This window comes from Eublepharis macularius, chromosome 4 (genome assembly GCF_028583425.1).
Source record: "Eublepharis macularius isolate TG4126 chromosome 4, MPM_Emac_v1.0, whole genome shotgun sequence".
NCBI lineage: Eukaryota > Metazoa > Chordata > Lepidosauria > Squamata > Eublepharidae > Eublepharis > Eublepharis macularius.
The window spans coordinates 59,297,690-59,324,686 of NC_072793.1; the positions used below are offsets into that span (position 1 = coordinate 59,297,690).

General features: G+C 40.5%; 1 protein-coding gene across 1 annotated transcript in view; it reads right to left on the bottom strand.

Annotated features, from left to right (window-relative positions):
* HTR4 (5-hydroxytryptamine receptor 4) overlaps nt 1-26,997 on the bottom strand; it is a 172,099-nt gene that overhangs the window by 74,522 nt on the left and 70,580 nt on the right. Inside the window, exons 4-5 of the mRNA XM_054975547.1 lie at nt 6,913-7,066; nt 3,828-4,396 (exon numbers count right to left, since the gene is read on the bottom strand). Coding sequence (XP_054831522.1) covers nt 3,828-4,396; nt 6,913-7,066 — 723 coding nt within the window. The remainder of the gene's footprint in view (nt 1-3,827; nt 4,397-6,912; nt 7,067-26,997) is intronic.

The following is a 26,997-nucleotide window of genomic DNA, read 5'->3' on the forward strand; positions in this document are numbered from 1 at the left end:
AAGAAGTTGCTATATCCTGCTATATCCTTTAGCATCCTCTGACTGCTGCATGTTATAAAGGCTACCAATAATATAGTCTGCATTTACATGTATTTTTAGAAACACATGGTCAATCAAAAGCCGCCCTGAGCCCATCTGTGGGGAGGGCAGGGTATACATCGAAATAAATAAATAAATAAAATCCTGAAATCACTAAGAGAAAAAAATCCAGGGTTCCCTCAACCATCTGAGCCCCCCTTCCATTTTTTACGAGGTTAAACACAGCTGGAGAGTGATTTCTACATTTGCTCCTTCCATGAGGTGCTATCTTCCCCTCACTGATCCTTTAGTACAAACTACTGGTCCTGACTAGAGATGGGCACAAAGAGCAATACAAACAAAAAGCCACGAACAGCCCAATCCACTGTTTGCAAGCAAGCTGTTTGTGAGGCCTCATTCCCGGCAAACGTGTTCGTTCCAAGCCCTCTTTGTGGCATTTGTCAGCCGTTCGTAAAGCCAGACAGTCTAGCACCTTTCAATCAATTCTCCTGGCAACATAGGCATGGACTGTCTGAACTCTGTCTGAACTCCTTCTGGCTTTCCTTCTGGCTTGTAACTCCCCAAAGTAGCTTCCAGCAGACAGTCCAGTTTTTGCCACAGTGAAAAGAAAATGACAGGAAAGGGGGAGACCCATGGATCATGCCTTTCCCGGGGTGCAATCTCTCTGAAACTTGGGGGGTCTTCAGAGGACAGTGAGGACTATTTCCCCTGCAAATTTGGTGGGCATTGGACATTGGGAAGGTCAGTTTGTAACTCATCAATTAGCTTCCAGCAGACAGTCCAGTTTTCGCCACTGTGAAGAGAAAATGACAGGAAAGGGGGAGACCCATGGACTCTCCTTTCCCCAGCTCAAGTTCAGCTAAGTCCCAAGGGGGATGTTCTGGCTCCCACGAACCTCCAACTATGAACATGTTCGTGAACATGTCATGTCTGTCGATGTTCGTGAATCCCTGTTCATGGATGGCAATGAACAACGAACATCGTGTTCGTTTTTTTTTTCATGTTCGTGCCCATCTCTAGTCCTGCCTTCAAACTGGGACCTGTAAAATATTACTTAATGTGCTGATAACAAGAAAATAATCTATGGGGGAAATAATCTATGCCACCACTTCTAGCCTTGTTTTGTTTGTTGATTTTGATGCCACTAAAGAAGGTGGCTGATGCAATTTAAACTTCAGATAAGGAAAGTGGACCACAGATCACAATTAGATGGATCTTCACTCTTAATCCCCAAGTAATATTTACAACTGGAAACAGGAACTAGCAAAACACCTTCCTCATCAGTTCAAGAAGCTGAGGAAACCAAAAGGTAATTGCTCTCTGATGAATCAGAGTGCATAGCCTGCATTCCTGAGCAACCACGTTCAATCATTAAGAGTCTCCAGCTAGGAAAGATAGAAACCAGAATGAAGCAAGATTTTCACTATTAAATGGAAAATGCTGTAGCATGAGATTCATGTAATATAAACACACAAAATAAACACACTGCAGTCTGGGAAACTTTTATGCACTGACTTACACATCTGTTGAGATCAAACAAAAGAGTAAGGTCACAAACTCAGACGATCTTTATAAGAGGACAACAAATGGTGTCTGTGAGATCCACAAATCTGAAAGAAGAATTTTGTTAGCACTATTAAAGGAAGAGGCCCCCATGTTTTGGTCTCTTGAGGGTGGTGATTTCACCTCTTGGCAGAATCTTAATCTCTCTTCATGATTTTGATAAATTTCTCAGTTGTCCCAAGTTGTCTGCCAGTGATTAGCAGTGAATCAGATTGGAAAGATATTTCCGAGGTGATCTCTGTAACATCACCCCTCAAGATCCAACTAGTAGCCTGATCCCTGAGAGGACTAGTATGCCTCAAAAGAGAGCAGAAGCAAAGGTGCCTGAATAAAAGACAGATTCAGATCATTCCAATAACTGAAATAAGCCATATTCTGCATGAAGCATTTATGAACATACGATGCTTCTTTGCAGTTGGCTCGTTTAGTACAGTATTGTGTACTCTAACTGGAAGCAGCTCTCCAAAGTTTTAGAAAAGATATTAAATAGCCTTATTAACCTCTGAGATTCTTTTACCCTAGAGATGACAGGAACATTTTATATATAAAGAGAGCACCATGACTCCTAACTAATTATATTATATTTATTAATTAATGTAGAAAAATTCTATGCTGCCTCTCCATAAATCTGTATGATACAGCTCACAAAGTAAAATCATACAAACAGCAACATAGGAATTAACAATAATAAAAGAAGTCAAAAAAAGAGGACAGGGAGATAAAAACAACATAACACAATATTCAGCAGCCTAAAATGATATTCCATAAAATGGTCCATAAAATGGCGAAAGGACCATTAAAACAGCTTCAAAAGTTAAAAGCCAGGATAAAAGAAATGTTTGCTTTGGCACCCAAAAGGACAGTAATGTAAATCCCAGGGACCCTCAAGGGGGTGCATTCTAAAGGTGAGATGCTGCCAGTGAAAAGACTGCCTCTGACCACCACCTGCCTCCTGCTGCCTCACCTTACCATCTTTAACTAAGAGGGAAGGGGAAGAAACTTTGGCCTGAGGGAAAAATTCTTTGTGACTTGAAAACATGACAATCAATAGAGCCTGAGTTTGAAGCATATTTGGCTACTGATTTTTTTCCCATACAAAAATATATATACTGGGCACTAATTGTCAATACTTAACTCTGCCAATAGGATCTAAAATATAATCTGTCCTTTTTGTGGAGAGAGATTGTTTATGAATTCACTACTATGTGCAAGGAAGGATGGGAAACTTAATGGCTATTCACAAGGGCTGACAATCATATATTTTTTCTGGATGATGGAACTGTTGCCTGGTTGCTCAAAAGATCGATCTCCTAAAGGCTGTACCTCAAAGAATGTGAGTCACCATCCAACCCTGCTAATAGCAGACCATGTTCTCTGCCTTGCCCACTCAATGACATACTATCGATCCTTCAGCAGCAAATCAGGAGGAAGACTTGCTGACTTACTGAAGAGCAAGATAGATGTTTCAAAGTAATCTCTGTTAAATCACACCATAAAACTAAAGGTTTGCCTTGTCCCTGAGAATACTAGACTGTACACTACTCCCAATCTCAGAAGGGACTAAGCTTTCAAGAAATGGCAGAGCAATTAATTTTTGTGTTAATAACTACCATTAGTCAAGCATTTTAAGTGATGCATGTTACTAGACAGTATTCTGCACTGTGTTCCACTGTCAAATATGACATTTCTTTTTCCCTTGACTCACCTATTCCACAATTCCTCCTTTGCTTGCCAATCTCAGTCTCCTTATTAAACTCCGCTTCATTTATAGTTGTTCTTTATAGAAAATTTCAAGTCAGGATAACTTTTCTACACCTGTAGCCACACTGAGCTTACCATACAAACATCTTCTCTTATTTAAAATCATGTTTACATAATTACTTAATGGACTTTTTGTTCATGAGAACAACATGGAATTACTTCACCCCTGCCTTCTCATGTCTCAACAGAATAGTTAAATCCTTAAAGGGTAACAAAGGGGAAGCATAGGTTTTAAAGAACAAGACTTTATAAGGAAAATGAAAAGACCAACATTTCAAATTGCCACTGTGTTCTAAAAGCAACTATTAAAGGTTTTTTAAAAAATTCTTTACCAATGTTAGTTTAAGACAAAAGCTGGCACAAACTGAATCCATAGCACTGACATCCTGATATATGCTAGCAGAACCTAAAGGAATAAACTTGAATTATCATCCACCAACTGTCAGTTTCCAACCATTACTCACCTTAGTACATGTGTTGATCCATTTATAGTGGTGGTAGAACACGGAACAGTTTGCCCTAAGATGGAAGGCCTTCGATATCGTTCGTCACCACAGCACAAGATGATGAGGAAGGCACGTCTGAAAGACTTGTTCAAGAATGCATAAAGGAAGGGATTCAGTCCTGAATTGATGTATCCCAGCCACAAAAAAGCTGTCCATAGCTGGCCTGGAACTGTGTAATTTATGAAAGGATCTATTATGTTTGTGATAAAGAAGGGTGCCCAGCATAAACAGAAACATCCCATAATGATACAGAGGGTCTTGGCTGCTTTTGTCTCAGTCTTCATACGGTGTGTACTTTGCTGATCTGGATGGTGTGGCCTCCCATCTGTTGGTGCCCCTGCACGCTGGAGAATTCGTATTTGGTGAGCATGCTCCCTGGCTGTAACGTATATTCGGTAGTAGGCTAGCACCATCAGCAGGAATGGAATGTAGAAGGCCACCACTGAGCAAGTGATGGCATAGGGCTTGTTGACCATAAATATGCAATAAGTTGAGTTGGACACCTTGTTGAATTGTCTTTTCTGTATCTGAAAAGAAGAACAAAAAACAAAGAACAGGTAGGGGCATATTATGGTTTCCTATTTATCTGCCCAAGTGTAGAATGAAAATCATGTAGACTTTGGAACTCTCTACACAAGCCTTTTTACTGTTTATAAACTGTCCTATCCATTCCTTATTCCTTCAATCCTATAGTCCTCTTGAATGTTTTCTCTAATGATCATAATCTCTTGAACTATTGAAAAAAGAAACTGATGTTTGATTTCGGTAATTTACATACTAGGAGGGGAGCACTTGAAATGTAATCAAACACGTTCACACTTTCAGAGTGGCTAAGTACACAGTGTAGACGTCTATTTACTGTAGTTGGTTCATAGTCCATACTATTAATATTGAGTGAAGGAAAAAAACATAGAAATATAATGTAGAAAAAAACAAAAATAAAATACAGATGGGCTACTAAAAAAAGTTCCACCGATAGAGTTCCTTTTATACAAATGTGGCAGCAACCCTATTATAGTGGTTATTACTGGTTGGTTGTGAAGAACATTGCTCTGCCTGCCCATTGTTCTTTTATACTAATTTTGATGGACAGGGTAAAAGGGAAAAAAAACCCTCATTCTTGACATCTGTAGTAGTTCCATGGTTGTAAATTTAATGGAGCATGAACTGAAAGCAATACTGGCACAGAATCAGCTCTGAGCTTCGTTCTGAGACTTGTCACCATCACTCATGCTCTCCTGACAATAAACCTACAAGATAGCTAGAAGGATGAATTTAAAGAACAATTATTATCATGTATGGCTATTAGGTCAATGCACAGAAGTGAAAACAGAGTTTTCACTGCTGGGCAAGGATGTCAGTGGAAATTTAAAAAAAATCCATAGGAGCAGACATTATTCCTTTAACAATATGTTAGCAAAAGTGTTTTGCAAGCCTATCTAAAAGCCATTGTGCTCTGCCAATCATTCAGTATCTGACAAACTACGGCAGGTATTAAAAATTAGTACAACAGTGTTAATATCTACTCCAAGGAGTTAGAGTTTTGTTTACATATCTCAGCTCACAAAAACACTATTATTAATATTAATTTACTGAATTTTCATTTTGCCTATTATTTCATTTACCTACTTTCTAACAGTTCAGAATTCCCATTTTTATGTTCCATAGCTAGCTAAAATGCTTCTGGATTTAAAGACAAATGGCAAGATGTAAAATACTTTTATTTTGCCATTTCCTGAACCAAAATTGCACACCTCTAATTACACCTGTTAGATTTCAGTGCACCACAGAAGAAAAATTGCTATATAGTAGAATTGCTGAAGGTCAAAAAAATCACTTTAGTAAAAAAAAAAAAGACAGATGGCTCAAAAAAATTGTTTTACAAAATAATAATATAAGAAACCCCTAGGGAAGATACTTAATGGTCTGGAAGTCTAGTTCTGTTCTGTTCCAGGACAACTATGCCTAGAACAAAAGCCCCTGTGTCAATAACTCCACAGCGAGAGATGTGGAGGGAGAAGTGGGACAGCAGCAGTAGGACCTGCCTCTGGCATCCATGTGCAGACTGTATCTTGTGCAGATTTCCAGCACACGCAAACTCTGTATGAAAATCTGGGAAACTTAATCATACTGAGAGAACCTATGCATATTAGACTCAGCACACAGGGCATAATCTACAGAAGAAGTTGTAGAGCAGGATCTGCCACTGAGTTTTCCCACCCTTGCACAGTGTACAGTCACCTAATAAGCTATAATCAAGGCATGTACAGAAATCTATTTTTCTGGGGAAACAGAAAATATGTATTCAGATATTTTTTAAATCTGAAGAAGGAAAACTAGCTCTTGTTTCTCATGATAGAAAACCTAGGAGCAATGGGTGGATTAAAATGGTGATATTAGAAATAATTATCTACTTGGAGAATAAAATTAATAACTTACAAGTAGTACGTCAGTATTCCTTAAACTTTATCTAGAGCTGTCGCCCTTTCTGCAAAGAAAGAAGTGACGTGCTGAAAATGTCCCAGGGAAAAGATGTGTTCCAGCAGTGAATGAAAAGCTTTATAAGCCAGCTGGATCAAGTTTTAAAATATTGAACATAAATACTGTCCCCATTCTTTCTGGTTACATCTAAGCAAAATGTTCATAACCAGAAACAAAAGACTGGATTCTTCAAATGTGCTTTTCTGCTAGCATAATACCTACAATGGGAAAGCACTTCTGTGAAGGGGCAAGGATGATTTTTTCTGATTCTCCCTTCCACTATGGTCCCACACTTTACCTCTGGGTGTCTTTTGAGATCTTCCCATCCAAGGAACAGTTTTGCAGCACACTGCAGCTTTCTGGGCTGCCACTGGGGCAAGGGAAGCCTGCTCCACTTGAGGTTCTTTGGATCTAACCAAATGCAACCCAAATCCTTCAGGGAATCTTGACATTTCTCTCCTCTTTGAAACTACTTTGGAGGCTTTGTCATCATTTAAAGAGAAACTCCGGGTAATATACATTCTGTCTTTGATGTGGATCAACACAACTGGTATTTACTCACCAGGTCTACAATACCAATGCTATTCCAGCCTTGCATTATAGGGAGAAATGAAATAAACGTTGGGATTACCCAGCAGCCTCCCAGCATTAGAGCAATGCGCATTGGGGTCATCTTGTTTCTGTAAACCAGAGGCTGACAGCAGATAGCATAGTACCTGAAAGTGGAGAGGAATGGAAATTGTAAATAATGGGACCACTAAAAGTCTAAACAAATAAAAGGAACCCCCTTTTCATCCAATTAATATTATCCCATTTAAAAAAAAATGCCTTTCTATAGTGGTCTTTTACCTGGGGAAAAGAATATTTGAAAGAGAAGACCAACAGGAGTGCCACTGTCAACTAAATGGAGAAACTTTGCCATGTACTTGGGACAAAGAAACAAATCACAGTACAAGCTTCATTTTCTTTGCTTCTTTGTTCTTAGTCATGTAAATCATATTAATCATTCATTCTGTATCAACTGTAAGCTTTAAACTGCCTTCAACGACACTGCCACACAAACCACCTTGGAAGCAGTCCAGGGTGAGAGACTGCAGAAGCCAAGCCCTGCTAGAAAGGAATGTTGTTAGACTATCCATCAAAGTTCATACATTTATTTTCTTGGCCATAGATTCTGTCTGGCTTTTCATAATGAAGCCTAAGTCCAAGATCACCCCCTGGACTGATCTTCTGGAAAAAGTGCAACTCCATCTAAGACAGGTATTTTCACCATTTTATTAGAACTATGAGTTCACCAGCTAGACCGTACAAGCAAGACAAGAGTAAAACCACCTTAAAAGGATGCCTATTTTTAGCTCATAGTGGAGCCACGATTCCATAATTAATACTATCAGATGCTAAGAGGTCCAGAAGAATCAACAGGATCATGCTTCCCTGTTTCTCTCCTTTTGCAGGTCACTTCAGTGAACCATGGTCTCCAAAAAGACTGAAATATTTTCTTGTTTTATAAGAAGAAAGAAAATGCAGTAAATTGAAACTAATTTTGTTTCTGTTTCCATACTTTCACTTAACCTGGGAATCATCTGCCTGCCTTTGACCTCATAGACAAGATAAAGATCATGTATCCTGTTGAATCTATGAAATGAACACTGCAGGCTCATGCAACCGCAGTTTGCCTTGGGACTGCTTTGCTATTAGCAATTTAAACAAGAAAATGCATGGCCTTTAAAAACACTCATCCTTCCCCCTTTAGAATTCTAGCAATGAAGCCTATTTTGAATAGCAAAATCAAGTGGAGATTGAAGGGTTAAGCTTAGTCTCCTTTACTTGCACTGCCCAGCGGCAAAATGAGGCTGCAACATGCTTATAATTTGTGTGATTTTTGTCTTGTCTGTTTGAGCTCACACTTTCACTGACTTCAAAAGGTGTAGGCCTGAAGCTTTTGGCTGTAATACTAAGCAAACTGGACTGAAATCGATGTCTATCTTACATGTAAATGTGCCTTGAGTTTTGGGAATTTTAGCAGTTTTCTCTGGCATCCTTCAGCTAGCCATAAATAAGCCTTTAAAATACCATGCAAAACCAAACTGGAACTTCTTACTCTGTGAATGAAATCAAGGCTTCCTCTCTCTATGGTTGAGTAGCTCAAGACTCAGGGACTTGCCCAGATTAATTTGATCCTACTCCACTTCTGATCTGGCCCAATATGAATGAAATTTAAAAGATAGCTCATTTTAAGCCTTATTTAATACTTGAAATTCCAGGAGAATCACTGTCCATGGTACCAAAAAGTCACAAAATAGGACCAATGAAACACTTGTCTCCATGCATCTTCAGAGTGGTGCTATTTGGAAAACTCACCCATAGCCGCTTTGTGGGTTTTCTGTTGTTGTTCAGAACTAGATGCATGGTTCTTTAGCTCCCGGGTCTTGCTGTCATTCCCATTCTTATTTATGCAGTAACATCAATATATATGAAGCTTTATAGTAGAAGACTAAAATAAGGATTTGAATTCTAGGAGAAGGTCACGGGCTGCATGTAGCCTACCTCTGTGGTAGACCTTGTAACTTTTAAAATGGAAAATTCAGTAAATTGGGATGCTGCTGTTGCTGTTATTTCAATGGCAGGAAAGCAAGACGCTAAGAAACATTCTAATGACCCTTGAATCTGACACAGTCTTTCCCTCCTGCTGACATTTATGCTAATAAGCTGAACAGTCTGCACAGGTGGTCATACTCTAGAAGGTAGAAAAAGAGTCTGAGCTATATTCAACAAGAAGCAAAGTTTAATATTTATTGGTAGATTCAGTGCATAGAGAAAACAGCCATCCATCCCTGCAGGATATCTGCTAAAAGTTCTACTTTATTTTTATCTATTTTTAAATGTTTCTTCCCTATTTTTTTTAAAAGAATAGTTGATATAAGCTGTACCTTTGAGAGATTAAATCACTATGCATAAAATTCAAGGACTTTCCTAAGAAACCATCCTCTAAAAAACCAGAATGAAAGAAAACTGAGTATCTCTCATTTAACCAGGGAACACAACCCACTTCAAGGCACAAACATCTACTGCAGAACCTTTTCTGGCTGTTGCCACAAGAGCAGTTGCTAATTGTTCCATGCTCTATAAAGAGCCTCTCAGCATCCAGGTGTCAAATCATCTGTAGCAGAGGAAGTGACAAATGGTGCAAAAAATATCTGTTGTGTAAATGAATACAGTATTGAAGAACATGCCAAGTGCCTTTCCTAGTTCCTTAATACAAATGTCATGAATCACAAGTCCCTCCTGTCACCAATGCTTTCATGTTAACTAAACCAAAGATGCTGGAGGACAGCATCATACCAAAGTGTGTGGAGTGATCATTTCATCACAACAAGCAGTGAAGTTTTTAAGAGTGTCTAGCTCTGGCCTCAAAAGCCTCCCGAGGGCAGGTCCTCTCAGTCCCTGCCAACACAACCCTACAAACCCTGCCCACCACTGTGACTGGCACTTACCCAGCAGGGGTGATGTGCTTGGAGAGGCCAGGTGCTGCAGAGATGGTAGCAGGAGCTCCCAGGGCAGGTCACAGCTCCAGAGCATGCAGGGCAAGCAGCTCAGCAGCAGGAATACCCGGAACAAGCCACAGTATTGGAGCAAGTGGGACAGCATGCTTAGTGGCAGTCGAAGCAGGTCCGGCAGAAGGCAGTGGCAAGTCGCCTAAGGCAGCCACGCCTACAAAAAACCCCACAGGAACAGAGACCAGGTGGGCTCATGGCTGTGGGCCAGATACAGGGACAAGCAGACAGCCATGGTGTTATGGGGAGTTAAAGAGAATGGCCGTTTCCGTAATGAAAGCTGAGCAACACAGAGGGGAAACCCCCACGGAAACCAAACAAAACACCAATCAGTATATAAACTTTGAAAGTTCTTAAAGTGCCAGTGCAATATACAGTGCAAACTTTTAACATGAAAAGTATCAAATTCATTCAAATTACATTCATATACAGAAACATAAACATTCAGATAAACTCTACAGTAGTAGTTATAAACATTCAGATAAACTCTACAGTAGTAGTAATAGCAGCATAGACAGAAAGTGTCCAGAAGTATGCACAGACTACAGAGGTAAACCCCTCCTAATGACGATATTCTTGCTGTCCTTTATTCCATATTCTTCCAACAGGGATATATAAGAAGCTAAGACCTTTTTCCTCCACGCTCAATCTGGGGCCGGCTGCAAATCACAGCTTGAGGGCTTGAGTAGAGCGCAGAGGAGTTTGCTTCAGACCCCGCACCTGCCTGCTCATTGTTCAGACTGCCTTCTTTGGACTTGTCCTGGACCACTGACTCTGACTCTTGCTTGAACGGACTACCTCACTGCTAGCCTGCCAACCCATGGGTGAGCTAACTTGCCAAGCTGCTGCCCGAAACACGCGTCCCAGCCTGAAGTGCGACACATGGTGAGGAGGCTGAGAGAGATCACAAGGTGCCCTAACAAAGCCCAGCTGGGGCCCAGGAAGAGGCTCAGGTAGGTATGGCTGCCTCAGGCAGCATGGGTGGCAGTCCAACTGCTGGAGGTGAGACCGGGGAAAGGGGGCTGGAATTGGTGAAGGGTTAAAAGAGGGAATTCCAGGGTAGCAGGGAGGAAAGGATAGCAGCTGGCAAGGGTGCCCAGGGGCCAGAGTACCCAAGAGAGCATGGGCAATGATACAACCTGCCTTACTCTCTTTCTGCAGCCTGGGACCTTCCTGACCTAGCCAGCTGTGATGACGGACATGATGACGGACAACAAGAAGGAGGCATCAGTGGAGGCAGGATGCCACAAAGGGGTAACTAAAATATCTGTAAAAATAGGGCAGCTCTTGTTAGGGGCCACCATAGGCTCACATTATGAAGCCTGGCAGTTCTCAGTGTGGGTTGGTAGAAGACTACTGCTCCAAGTCCCAGCAGTTGCTTCCTATTCAAGGCATTTACTGGTAGGGCTTCAAAGTGGATGAAAAATTAGAGAAAGTGGGGGCAGTAACTAACAAATATTTTAGTTGCACTAATCATTTTAAAAACACAGTAAAAGGCAAATAGCTAAAACTTGAAGTTCAGTTTGGACTCACAAGAGCACACAATATCTATACAACGTTAGATAGTTTATTACTTTATGTTTGAAGAGACCCCTACTGGAGAGTGATGGATAATGCAGGCTGGGGTGCTACAAGGATGAAGCTGTCTTTTACAGACAGTATTGATGCAGCAGAACACAGACTGTTTTTATTCTGCAGTGAGAGAGGAAAAGAACATGATTAGACATAGAGAGGGAAATGAGGAAATGAAAGGACGGCAAATTCTCTTGGCAATTAACACATTGAATCAGAAGTAGCAAAATTATATGGAAATCATCCGGAAATATTTCCAATTAACTACAGTGAGGAGACAATTCAGCCAAACAGTTCTGCTCCAAAGGTTTATGAACCTTTATCAGTGCTGCAGCTGATAGCATCATTTTGGGTTGAGTCAACCATTAAAACAAGATTTACTACTATAAAATGACAGCTTGAAATCCAATAATTCTAGCCTCTCAATATCTAGTATTTTTCCATTCAAAAATATATCTACATCTACAATTCTCTTTCTCTCTGAGAGAGAATTTGAAACAGATCTCTTTCTGCTACAGCTTCTCCTGTGATTTTGATTATAAAGATCTCTGTAAAATAATCATGTACGTTGTATGCTTCTGAATAAGTGAGGTCTAGTTCACAAAAGGTCATACTGAAATAACTTTGTAAATTTTTTTAAGGTGCCACTTGATTTTTGTTTCAGGTACACCATAGTCAAGACTACGTATGTTGAAGTCCATTTGAGGCTCTTACAAGCAGGAATGGGGGATTTGGGAGTTAAGCTTTTCACAAATATGTTCCCCACAATTAATGAAAGTATTACCGATATATTTAGTATTATGGAAGTTTGACATTTGCAACAAAATTGCCAGCCAGTTGCATGCATCACTAAAGATGCATGTTTCAGGTACACAGCTGTGTTGGTCTGTAGTAGAACAGCAGGATTAGAGTACACTGGCTCCTTAAAGACCAACAAGAGGATCAGGGGAGTTTTGACTCTTGAAAGCTTATACATTGAAAATCTGGTTGGTCTTTAAGGCGCCACTAGGCTTTAGACACACATTTCTGTTATTATAGTTGGTATTTTCCATTTTCTGTGAAAACACAGAAATGGCAAAAGATGGGGAATATTTGATTATTTAAAACTCTTGTACAGGGAACTGTGCAGATATCTTTGTACACACAGACTGGTTCTAAATATTTTTTCTTTGAAAATACTAGTTCATTCTTTCATCTGTGAAGATACCCCAAGCTGTATTAAGACATATTAAACCACAATTTATTAACTATGGTTACATGAAAGTCTACGTGGTTAGTCTACGTGGTTTGTTGGTGAGTTCAAAACTAGGACACCATATCATGGTTTGTATCTGGCTTGTTAACTGTAGATTGTTATCACATGTGAATCCAGAAATTCAAGTTTGTTCTGTTTCAGTGCCTCTTATACTCCAGCATACAGAAAGGATAGCACAAATCAAGAGAAAATCTTGTGCTCCAGCTGCATTCAGCTGTTGATAGTGTTTTCTTCCTTCCTCCTTCCTAACTTCACTTCATTGCCCCCCATCTTTGCTACTTATGATTCATCAAGCAAGACTGTGCTTTAAAAGGTAGCAACAGTGAGAAATAAAATTCATTTTAACACATTGAAGTGGTTGGACAAAAAGCAAGAGGGGGAGAGGAGGGTGGCTTACAGTTGGCAAGACAGGAAGGAAGGGTGAGGTCTGTAAAACATTTATTTCATTGCAGAGGTGAGGAATTCAGTGAAGCAGCTAGTCAAAAGAGGAGGAAGGGATGTGATTGATTAGCTCCGTAACTATAGTACCTTTCATATGGGCTCTTTAACCCACTTCTGAAGGTAAACAGATTTTTCGAAAGGTTTCATACAACTTGACAAAAAAATCCCTTCCCACAGTTAAGCCAGGAAAAATCACAGTAAAGTCTGGATGGCTTTACTGTGGGGAAAATACAGATTTTCCTGCTCACCTGAAAGCCATTTTCCCTAACCCGGTCCCCAGAGCACGTAACTTCCCCAGATATTGCGGGGTATTTTATTTTATTTACCATTGTAACAACAGGTGAAGCAGGTTTTTAAAAAGTAGTCTCTAGTCACTTCCAGTGTGGAGATATAAGGGGAAAGGCATATTTTCTTCACACTGGAAGGGGCTAGAGACTTACTTTAAAAAAAATGAAAGCTGAGAATTCACAGAACCAGTTGCTCCTATTGTTACAACAGTATATTGAGCCTACATTAAAACTGCAAAACCTTAAAAACCTTAGAGGAAGGAAGAGGAAGCTTGTAGCATTTTAATGAAGCTCCTAAAACCAAGTGCTGTTCACATACAACATGCAAACCCACTGTAGACAAAGCATCTGGAAAGTCCATCAAACATCCTCGTTTTCCTTTCAATTCAGAAAGGTATAAAAGATGTCCACATTAGTAAGTGCTATGCTTAGACAAGATATCAGAACCTGAGCTAACCTATCAGTCTACAATGTGCATCTGCACTAAAATTCTCCAATAGGCTACTTTGGATAAATACACTGCAATCCCACTTGCAAATGTTTCTCTCCCACACACATTTTCAAGTCATAAACAGTGTTGAAAATAGTAAATTAGTGCTGCCAACACGTTAGTCAAATTTCCAACAATATGATAAAGGAAGAAATCCCAATGGATCTAGTGCCTTCCTCACATCATATGAAAAAAAAATAGGATTTTTCCTGCCTCATGCTCATAACCTGGCAGAACTCACAAAGCTGAAATTCCAAACTTATCATAGTACTAACCAGAATAGCTAACTCAGCCTGTGTCCATCAACAGATATGATGTACGTCATGCAGAATGTGTGCTAGATTAACCAAACAGCCTAAGACAAACATAGCAAGGCAAGAAACCACAGACTATTTCCATGTCCCATTTTTTTAAAAAAAACTTCCTTCAAGGCAGTGGTTCTTAAACTGTGGGTCAAGACCCAAAAGAGGACTACAACTTTTTCAAAGGTAGCTAGAAGGGATGAGTAGGAACAAGGAGAACTAAGAGAAGCTATCTGGGAGGCTGAATAGCAAATTTGGGTTTGCTGCTGCATAATGTGAGAAATGGCCAAGAAACACAGCCTGTTGCTCAATAATGCTACATGTTTATAAATGCTAAATATGGAAAATAGAATGTAAACTGGTTCAGTGTAAACTTCTGAAATTCCTGCATTTTTATTGGAGAAGAGAAAAGCAGTGCAGAAGTGCGTCCCAAGAAGTTTAGAAGTAAGAAACTTTCAAGAAAGTTTGAGAACCACTGCTTTAAGGGGATTAGCAAGCTTCTCTAGAAGTTAATCAATACTGTCTATTTAAAAGAACCTAACAAGCGCCCAACATTATGTTGGATAGGAAGTGTGTGTCGCAGGGTGTATATCACAATGATCACTGATGTAAGAGGAGACAAACAGAACAACCACACAAGGTCCCCGTTAGTATATGCTGGGCCACTGCAACATTGTTTCTGTGTGCAGCACTAGCCGAAAGAGTGAACAAAGTAAAGTGGTAGTTTCAGAGCAAGGGATATATTTTACTTCCTCTGAACTATGTTCTAGATTACAAGATATTTATTTTTTACACACACACAAGGAAATTGCCTATAAAAGATTTTACCGATAGGACTTAGAGGTCATTTGGGCATTCTCACTGGCCCTTCCTCCCTGCTCTATTTATTGCCTAGTCTCAGTTCTCCCCCCTTTCCCACTTCCCTCCTTTCAGAATTTCTTGTAATTCCCTTCCACTGATCTTGCTTCAACTATGAGGATCCCCCTAATGTACAAACACTGTATCCTCAAACAGGATCAAGCTCATATGAACCAAGTGTTCTACTACTTTTGATAGATAGTTATAATTAGTTATAATTTAAGTAGACATTTTGGATAAAAGATGTAGCTTGTATCACATGAAATTTGCACGTGGAGCAGGCCCTGTAGAGTAGGCCTTTCCAGCTTTCCTCTTGCAATACAACCCACTGCCACACCCATTTTGTTTGAGTTCCATGGCTCTCAGGAACATCATAGGGCCAAAGAGGGGATCTGCAGTAGGAAGGGGGATGAGCAGAAACTACAGCTCCCTCTTCTAGGGTTGCCAGATGGCCTCCCCACAGAAAATGGATAGGGACCCCAACACTCATCCAATTGTTTTTCCTGACTCCAGTGTGATGACGTCACTTCTGCAAAGTAACGTAATCACTGCCATGCCTGCCAGTCACTTCCCTGTTGTGCAAGTGGACCAGCCATCCACTTCCCCAGGACATAGGAGGAAGCTGGGCCAGCCAGGTGCTCCTCTGGTGCTTGGAAGAGTAAGTGGACCTGCTGCTTCCTGGGCACGCAGGAGGAGGCCAGGCCAGTTGAGTATTTCTCTGGCTCTTGGACGGGTGAAAGGGCCTGCTGCTTCCCTAGGCAAGCTGGTAGCAGGGGGAGAAGAAGCTGGTGGAGACAGTGCAGGAGGCTGGGCGAGCTGGCTGGCCACTCCCCCGGGACTCAGAGGCTGGTCTCCTTGCAAGTGGAGAGCCAGTGAAGGAAAGCCTGCTGGTGCAGCCACCAAATCCTGAATGCATGCCACCAGCTGCCCCTCCTCCCCCATGCTCAGAAATACCAGACATTTATATATTTGATGTTTTAATTGCATTTCCCCACGAAAGTCCAATTAAAAAAATGGGCTATCCTGGGCAAAACCGGACATCTGGCAACCCTAAACTCTTCTAATGACAGGTGCCTTTAACTATGCAGTTTCAGAACTGCATAGCAGTATACGTGCCAACTGAAACCATATGAGTTATAAAGTCATTGCCTCTTAAATTGTAGCTATACATATTTCTTGTTTATTTTGGGAATGTCTCACTAAGTTTAATGAGGAATGTTGGCTTTTGCCCCTTACTGACCTCTGCAAGGGTGGACTGTGACAGGCCTTTTCTTCCAGCTAAGGAAATCCACACAGCCTCCTATAGTTTTGGGGAAGTTGGTTTGTTTTGAAATGTTAATCTTTCCCTAAGTTGCAAAATGTTCTTATAGTAGAGTAGGGGTATGCATCTACAAACAGAGTGATTAGGTAGTTTTCCATTTGAGCGTTGCCAGGTTGGGGTCAAAATTCATCAGCTTTTCCCCATTTTCATTATTTTTGTGGCCATTCTTTTTAATGGGGAGTGGAAGAAGGACCGACTGGAGGCTCTGGGACAGTTATTTTAGCACTTAATGGCACCAAAATCACACAGAATACAGTCCTTCCTCTAATCTAAAGAACATTTAAGTTTAAAGCAAAACGGCATGCATATACTAATGGATGGACTAATTAAAATATGATTTCAATGCAGAAATAGATTGAGCTCACCAATTTCACCACTGATATCGCCAATAAACGCTCACTGTGATGCCACCACTAAACCCAGAATTGACCAGTTTAGTTATGGATTTATGACAGATAAGCAAGGTAATGTGAAAATTTGGCAAGAAATTTAAGCTCAGGGGGAAAATATTCCATGGTTGATGTATCATCAAATAGTATCCAAGCTCAAAGAACAAACTCTCAAAGAAGGTGGCAGATTAAGAGAAAAAACAAATTCAAATTACTAATAAGTGGTGACCAGAAGCATTTACTAGGAAAAATCTATAAAATTCTACTGCAACACCACACAGAAATGGAACAAGTTAAAAACTGTATGGTAAAATGGATGAAATTTTTTTGGAGAAACCATCTCCATGAATCAGTGGGAGAATGTATGGAACAAAGAGATTAAATTTACAGATTGCCAGTTGTTAAGAGAGGTGCAGAAGACTTTCAAGCTCAGGTCTGAGCTGAACCTGAAAAATATGCTATTAAATATCTTACCGAATAATATTACAAAAGAACAGGGAGAGCTCTTCCGGTATATGGTGACAGCCGCGAGAGTACAACATGCAGCAAAATGGAAAACAGATTCTTGTCCTAATATGCCTGAGTGGATAGACAAGCTATGTGAATATGCATTAATAGCTAAATTAACTTCCTATGTGCACAATAGACCAATATCAGAATTCCAGAAAAAATGGAAAGATTTCTTTGATTACTTAAGTTAAAACTAAGATAAATTAAGGTAATCATAATATAGAGACAAAATATGGAAGAGATGACTGATTAAAAATTGTTGATATTAAAGTTTGGGAATAAGCAATCAAGGAGAAAGGAAGATAACTATTATATAAGCCAGTTGTGCTGTAACATATTTTGAATATACTTTTCTGTTGTAGCTCAAATGTAACTCAAAAGTAGTGTTTTGTATTATATGTTTTTATGCACTTTCTACTGTCATTTCTCTTTTAAAATACAACTGCTATTATTATTTTTAAAAGTTTCAAGCAGAGTGAAAAAGGTGGGATGATTTTACAGACCCCCCCCCAAAGTAGGTCTCTCTCTGAGCAGCTACACTAAGTTCTTTCTACTAATACCTAAAATGGCATCAAGCAGCAGACAGCCAGTATGAGAACTTCTGCCAGCCACCGGCATTTAAAAAATGCATTCATTAATTTCCATACCTTCCTTGTTGTGGTTTATGGTTTGTTTCATTTCAGAAAGAGAGGAAAACTTCCTTTGCACACACAGACACACCTGCCATCTTTGTACTTCTATTATTTCCTATAGAGGATGTCCAGAGGGGGAGGGGCTGGAGTCATTGTTTTTTAACCAAATGTTACCAAAACTGTAGTGGAGTGTATTTTGCCTGTCTTTGAAAGAACTCCGAAGTAGAGATGGGCACGATCAGCATTATGATAGAAAAATACCCACGATAATGGCGTTCGCGCAATTGGGACCCGGCAGATCGGTTCCGTTCACGGCGCTGGGGGGGGGGGCCTTGATCAGGGCCATCGGGATCTGATCAGATATCCAGACATTCAGGCACCAGTAATCTATTCCCTGGGAAATGGAGCCAGGGGAATGCCTGAGCTGTGTTTGCCCTCCTTCTGTCGCTCTGGAAACATGAATGGAAACCCAGCTTTCCTTGATCAGCAGGGCTTCCTTCCAACCACGGAGCAGCCAGCAACGCACTCACCAGTTGGGAGAAGAGACCCAGGGGAGGAAGGGGGAAGGGGGTGTTCTGTAGCCATGGGCGCTCCAATGTCATCCCTGCAAACCCTGATAGGCAGCTCTGACGGCCAAACACAGTCCTCCTGCCCCCCCCATCCTTATCTGTCTTGTTTGTCAAAACAGGGAAAATCAGGGGTTAAAAAAACTTTGTGTCTCAGTACTTGTTGCTTGAGCTAGGGAGAGAAACGGGCAGCGCGCAGTCTGGAAAGCACACGGAGGTTTCATACTGCAGTTTGAGGATAACTTTGTAGCAAAAGAAATTTAAGGCAAGAAACTTGATAATATTTCTCCTAGGAAGGAAAAGCAAACAGTTGTGAGTGAAAAGATGGCTTCCTGAGAAAAATATAAGCAAAGTGATTGGGAGAGGAAGGGGTTAAGAGAGAGAGAAAACAAAAACCCCTCGCTTTGAGAGCAGCTATCAGCTGAAGCTGCTTTGCGCTGCTCTCTGAGTTCATTCAGTGCGTTGAAAGAGTTAACACTGAAAAGAGATCTAGAGGGCTCAGAGGAGCTGAGCAGGAGTGTTTGTACACGCCTGGCAGCCGCCACCACCCACCTTCCCCCATAGCTGGGAATAGCAGAGCACCCCGCTTTGGTCTCCCCGATCCCCGGATCAGAAACGGGAGATGATCCGTGTGGATCGGTGATTTGGGGTCGTCGCCGGGGTCGTCCACGATCAGCTTGATCGTTAATTTTTTTTGGATCATGCCCACCTCTACTCCGAAGTATTAGGCATATTAGGCAAAGCGTTTGAATTCTATGGGTCCTGAGCAAGCCACTTGCCATCCTCTGTTGTACTTCTATTGTTTCCTATGGAGGTCTACCGGGGGGAGGCAGTCAATTGCTTTTCAATCAAATGTCAGCAAAATTGCAGTGGAGAGTTTTCTCCCTGTCCTTCAAAGGACATCCAGCTTTCAAGCAAACTGGGCAAAGTGTTCAAAATCTACAGGCCTCTGAGTAAGCCCTTACCCTGCTGCCGGCAATAGGCTTTTCTAATTTCACAAGAAAAAAACTCTCTCCAGCCCACAAGGAGGGGGGAAGGGGGAAAGAGAATGAGCACTGCTGGTAAATGCTGAAATAAAAAACAAAAAACAAAAAAACCCGCAGAGATTTCATGAGGGAGGGATTTTGTAACTACCAAGCAGCCCAGACCTGCTTTCTGCTCTGGAGAGTCACAAGCAAGGCTCAAAACCAGTTTTTTTCCTGATTTTTATGGCTCAGGATTTTCATTATGCACCCCCCCCTAGTAATGAGTATAAAGGTTTTAGGTTTGCTGCCGTAAGGTAAATTTTGTAGTGAGTGAGAAGAACTTAGAGATCACTATAGCGAGAGATTTAAAAAAATAATAAATAAGATGTATTTATTTACAGGTTGTTTTTAAGAACAGATAAGCAACCCAGTTATGGCTTCAGATTTTAATTCCCTTTGAAGTACAAACAGGTTTTCACTGACTTGCCACCAGGGCAGAAACTTTCACACACAGGATTCCACCCCACAAGCCTGCCCTTTTCCAAGATTCAGGCTAAAGGGTATGAGGGCTACTAATCACCAGAGACTTTCCTCACAACTCTGTCCTCTCGCAGAGGTCGTTAAACCACTCTGACACAGTGTCAGGCAGAGCTACACAACAAATTGCTCTCTTGCTGAAGCAGACCTGCACTAACTGCTAGATCTGCGCATTGCTTCGGTTATTAATTACAATAATTACAAAAATTGGGTGTTTCATAATTATAATAATTTAATAATTCATATGAAAACAAAATAAATTCCCTATCTAAGCCTATAGCGGAGGAAAAGAACCATGATTTTCTTTCAGCTTGAGCAACTTTCACTTCTATCTGACCTGACCTGTCTCTTCTCTCTGCTGTGTTTTCTTAATATGGGAATAAAGCTGTGTTCTTTAGGGGGAGAAAGGAGAAAGTTTTCTTTATTGATAGCAGTCTGTATGCATTAAGATTACATATAAGTGTAAGAGAGAGTCCAATCCTGAAGCATACTGGTGTGGGACTTTGAATCAGGTAAGAGTTGCTTTCACATTCTAGAGAGTGTCTGTTTGTAATCGACTCAGAAAGAGAGATTGTTTGCAAGTTTTCTTGTGGCACAGTACAGTGTAGTGTTTTATAATGTATTACTCATTTCTTACTTTCTTAGCTTTCTCCTTGGATATAGTTTGTTCTGTTTTGTGTGCTGTATATGTTGTCTTCTTCCCAAAGCATTTTAGTGTTTTTACCTGGGGTTTGCTTCCCCCACACTTTCTTCCTTTCTTTATCCTTTCCCTTGATTAGTAATTGCTTTCTTCTGCAACTTCTGGCTGTTTGGAGGCCATTTTTAAAAAATGTAATCCCCCATCATTGTCATTTGCTTCATTAGTCCTTTATCACTGTGTGACTGGCTGTGTTGCCTTAGTGTGCCTGAGTATGTACTGAAGACATTGTTGAATTTTAATTCACCCCTCCCCAAGCTGCTGTGGTTCTCTTGGAATTAACATTAATTCGGTATTTGTCTGTCTTGTGTAACTCAGTCTGTGCTGTATGTTTGGGAGTCCCAAGTGTAATCCAATCACAACACTTTAATATTTTATCACACACAGTCCAGTAATAAAATTACAAATATTTCATACACGCATTACAGTATCTTATCTGACCTCTGTGTGTAAACACAGCACACCATGACCGACGGACTCTTCTGGCTCTGGTAGGAAGAATGTGCAGCATGGTGGGAGCAGCTCTGGCAGAAGGAGGGAAAGGGGCAATTTTGAAAAAGCAGCAGCAGCCAACAGCAGTAGTAATCTCTCTGGCACTAGAAGACCCCCTGCAAGCTCAAGCTACTGTTTTCAAGCTAAGTGGCTGCAGTTCCAATTCCTCAAACTGCTTTATGTGTTTCTGTTTCCTATCAGAGAGTCAGTTTGGTGTAGTGGTTAAGAGCGCTGGGACTCTAATCTGGAGAGCTGGGTTTGATTCCCCAGCTTGAAGCCTCACAGGGTGATTGTTGTGGGGATAATAATAACATACTTTGTAAACCGCTCGGAGTGAGTGTTAAGTTATCCTGAAGGGCAATATATAAATAGAATGTTGTTGTTGTTGTTGTTAATATTATTATCATCCTCATCAATTCTCCCATAGACTTTAATGATAAACATGGGCACCTTTAATTGCCTCAAAAAGGGGTACTCTTTATTCTATCTGTCTGATATTTGGCAGTATAGATGGCCTGAGATTTGCTGAGTTCAGACAGAAAACCAGGAAGGTACAGATCCAAGAAAGGGGTGGGGGAGGTACTTCCATTGACACCAGTGGGAAATAATAACAAAACAGAATTATGAAAATGAAACACCAATAATGAAAGAAACAGTAACAAAACAAAATCACATGAAAGAACCCAATAACAAAACAGGCATTTGGGAATTAATAATAAAAACGAAATAAATCCACAAACCAGAGAGCCAGTTTGGTGTAGTGGTTAAGAGCGATGGGACTCTAATCTGGAGATTAATCTGATTCCCCACTCCTCTGCTTTGAAGCTATCTGGGTGACCTTGGGTCAGTCACAACTCTGTCAGAGCTCTCTCAGCCCCACCCACCTCACAGGGTGATTGTTGTGGGGATAATAATAGCATACTTTGTAAACTGCTCTGAGTGGGCATTAAGTTGTCCTGAAGGGCAGGATATAAATCAAATGTTGTTGGTTGTTGTGGGTTTTCTGGGCTGTATTGCCGTGGTCTTGGCATTGTAGTTCCTGACGTTTCGCCAGCAGCTGTGGCTGGCATCTTCAGAGGTGTAGCACCAAAAGACAGAGATCTCTCAGTGTCACAGTGTGGAAAAGATGTAGGTCATTTGTATCTACTCAGGAGGGGTGGGGTTGAGCTGAGTCATCCTGTAAGAGTTTCCCAGGGTGTGGAATGCTAATGGCGGGAGGCTTCACTGTGTCCTGAGGAGGTTCTTTTGCATATGGATTGGTACTTGATGTGCTAATCTTCTCTGCAGGGCTATTGTCGGGGATAGAATGTTTTGTTAGCCTGGTGTTTTTCAGAACTGGAAACCATGCTCTGTTCATTCTTAAGGTTTCTTCTTTCCTGTTGAAGTTTTGCTTATGCTTGTGAATTTCAATGGCTTCCCTGTGCAGGGAAATTCACAAGCATAAGCAAAACTTCAACAGGAAAGAAGAAACCTTAAGAATGAACAGAGCATGGTTTCCAGTTCTGAAAAACACCAGGCTAACAAAACATTCTATCCCCGACAATAGCCCTGCAGAGAAGATTAGCACATCAAGTACCAATCCATATGCAAAAGAACCTCCTCAGGACACAGTGAAGCCTCCCGCCATTAGCATTCCACACCCTGGGAAACTCTTACAGGATGACTCAGCTCAACCCCACCCCTCCTGAGTAGATACAAATGACCAACATCTTTTCCACACTGTGACACTGAGAGATCTCTGTCTTTTGGTGCTACACCTCTGAAGATGCCAGCCACAGCTGCTGGCGAAACGTCAGGAACTACAATGCCAAGACCACGGCAATACAGCCCGGAAAACCCACAACAACCATCGTTCTCCGGCCGTGAAAGCCTTCGACAATACATCAAATGTTGTTGTTGTTGTTGTTGTTGTTGTTGTTACACCTACTAACTGCTACACCTCCAACATTCCATCCCCCCTCTGCCTAGGTCTGCTTTGTTAGCTGATTAATTGTAAACTCTACTACTGTTGTTGTTGTTTTTACTGTGTTTTGTAAATTGCTTTGGGAATCTCTTGTTGAAAAGTGAGTTCTAAATCTTTTCAATAAATAAACAGGTTCAGAATTGTGGCTTATATTACATTTCTGCAGGACAAAATAAAAGTGCTATGAGATATTTCAACACACTATCCCTCAGTTTTAGAAATAAAAACTGAATATTTTAATACTTAAATATTCAATTCAACATTCAATACCTAAACATTCAATATTTTAATAATACTAATACAAATAAAATAATACTACTAATAAAATACTACTACTACTAATAATAATAAAATAGTATTATTTTTAATAATACTTAAACTGAAAGATAATACTAGGTTTCTGCAAAATGCATTTACTCTTATAGCCATGGAAATCAGCCCTCAAAAGGTATCTTAATATATGATGAATGAACAATAATGGAAAGCTGACTAATGTTTATAAATGAAACAAGATAGGGTTATCACTAGACTTTTCCTAATCTGAGTTATGCAGCTGTAAGGATGAGTGGATGCCTTCAATTCCACACTGTTATTATTAGGTGGTTCAACTATTAATGATTTAAATTCCAGTTGTCTTCCAGAAAAAAGGTAAATATCAGAAAGTTGACAAGAGATTTTTTTTGCATCAGAAAATTGTATTTAATGAGATTATGTATAAGTGGTGTTCCCAAAAGAAAAAATATAAGATTTTTGTTGCCCCAATACTGAAAGATAATAAAATAACTGAGCAAAAGCAACATTGTATAATATTCAATAGGGTGAATACCAAGAAAAAATTCATTATAATTTTGGATCCTGGATTTGGGCAGGAGGGACCTTTACCGAGATTGCTAATTTTTGGATAGGACATTACTAGTTTGGGATTCAAAGCTGTGTTCTATTTTTTAATCCAGGTTCTGGAATTCTGGGACTATTATTTTCAATGGGGAAGCAATTTGAGGGTCGAGGGAAGCAGTTTTAAAAATAATGACACCAAATTTGCACAGCACATAGTCCCGCCCCGCACCCCGCCTTGAATCTAAAGACTATCTACATTTCAAGTAGAATGGACCGAGGACTTTAATTCTACATACTCCCAGCACAGGTGCACTTCTCTTCACTGATTCCTATGGGAAGGAGAATGGCACTGGCCACAGGCATTAAAAAAAATTCCTTTCTGCATCTTATAGAGGCTGACAATTAAAAATTACCTTTCCACTAAACACTCTACGTTATTTCCATTATTTCCTGTCACAAAGCAAGGCAGGCTTCCTTTGAAGAACACCTTCCTCCCATCTTTGAAAATAGTTCACATTTTACAAAAAAAAAAAAAAAGGCACATGTGTGTGATATGATGAATCAATCATCCAATTGCTATGAGACGCCTGTCTTCAAACTGGGCATCCACTACAGGGGTAACTTAATTAGTTATTTAGTTTTACTACTATTTAAGAAATTCATAGAGGAGGAGGAGGAAGCAGCAGTGGCAACAGCAAAAAAGGCAGGGTCATGGAAGTCCAAGGCTGGGAGAACTTACCTCCTGATTCCATGCAAGGATCCAACGGGAAGGGAGAAATGCCGTTGTTTGGGAAATCAGGAAAATCTAAGAAAAACAAGAAACCTTCTGCTGCTGACAGTAAGCAGCAGAACACCAAAAACAATACAGATTTTTCAGGAGAGGAGGGGATTGTAATGTCTAAGAATCCTGGTTTTGTGTTATCATTCTGGAAAATTATGGAAACTACATGAAACAGCTACTGTTTTGTTTATTTTTGGGTCAGGAATTTCTGAATGCACACCACTAATATCCACACACAAACTTATTATAAGGCCAACAGACCTTTCAGTAATACATTCAGTAAAACAAAATATAGGAATTGAATGTGTTTGATCAACAGTTCTTTTAACATCCAGGATCTAGTCTCAGTTGCTACATTCAACGACAGCCACTTTGCCCTGTATAATACAGCATATAAAGGTTTCGTTTTAAGTTTTATTTATATTTAAAATAGTAAAAATGGCAATATTTGAAGACTTCCTCAGGCCTGGCATAGGATACATGCCAGTGTATTTTTGACACAGACAGATTAACTTTGAAGATGATTTTATTTTTACTTCTTTTGTATGTATTCTGAAATTATAATTCTAGAACTACAGAAGAACTGTAATTCTAGAAGAACTACAGATTCTAGAAAAACTACAGAAGAACTACAGTAAATATTTCTGCTAATAGAAAGCCCTAAATTCTGAGGAGAGTTTGGATTAAGAAACCAAACCTACACAAACTCTTTTCCATATCCAGTTAGCTTTATGGCAGTAGCCCACAGTCAGAAAACCTGAAAAAGAAGTGCTCTTGATCATTTGGAGAGAGCCATCAATACTTATGTTCCAATGCGCATGCACAGATCTTGCACAACATGTGCAGCAGCAATCCTGCTCCCCTCCTCCCATGCACATTTATTCTTTGAACATCTCAGCTAGTGTTTCTCAAACTTTTGAACTTGGAACACCCATCTAATCCCTCCGTACCATCTTCCTTTCTCAACAAGTGCCAATTACCTGGTGTTTCAAATAAAAGTACAGAGATCCCCATGCATGCATTTCATCTGTTTTAATAATCTGAAGCTATCTGCCCTGCACCTATGTTGGTATGATACACCTTTTCATTCCTGTACTTTTGTTTTTGGAACACTGAGGTCTTGATCATGTGGGTTAATCCTAGAAACAGAGCTGGTGCATAGAAGATCCTGCACTGTAGAAGCGCTAGATTCATAAGCTTTCTAATTCAGCATTCATACAAAATTTTGTTACATCCTAAAAGAGACTCCTATTTTTCTCCACTTTCTTATCCTTTACTTTTAAGGTCAATCCATCTTTCAGCTGCTTCCTCTCTGGAGAAACCTGCCAGATTCATCTGCTGACTGCAGCCTGGAATGTTTTGCAAAGGTATAATATATTATCAAATAAAAGCTTCATAAATCAACACCTCCTGCTCATTCCTAAAGAGATAAAGCAGAAAGATTTTTTCCAAAGAGGATTCTAACATTTAGACAATATGAGTTCTGCAAATGGTATGAGTTCTTGTAAAATAATGAAAAGGCAGAAATCAGAGGTGCAAAGGCCATGGAAGAAGAAAGTAGAAGCATGCAAGAAAACCAATGAAAGGGAAGCAGAAAGAATAAAACAGGAGTGCTTCTGTCAAGAGGATCCTAGGAGGCAACAAGTTCCATGTGATACTAGATCTCAGCTTGTGCTAGGGGTGCCAGGTCCCCTCGCCGACCTGCCAAGAGGTTTGGCACCTGGCATTTATCATTATTGCAGGCCCAGCAGGCTTCACTCACATGATGGCATCACTTCCAGTGACGGCACTCCTGGGTGACATCATCATGTGGGTGCAGGAGCACGCGTGCACTTCACAATGGGCTGATTTGGGCCTCAAACGGGCCCAATTCAGCCCATTTGGGGCCTATATGGGCCTGCTGCAAAGCATGTGCGCCTTCTTGGGGCAGCGCAATGACATCACTCCCAGGAGTGACATCGTAGCACCGCCCCCAAGAACCTTGTTCCCGTGCCCTCCTCCCCTGCTGGCCAGGTGAGTGGGGGGGGGGTGGAGAGTGAAAGCAGCTTGTGTTTGTGTAGAACCTAGTTGTCAGGCCTAGAGATAATCTGTAACTTTGGCAGCCACACGAATCATACATCTTTGGGCAGAAAAAGCACCCCTTACATTGTACATGGTTATTGTTTCATTCCCACCTTTCATTATCTATTCCATTTTTA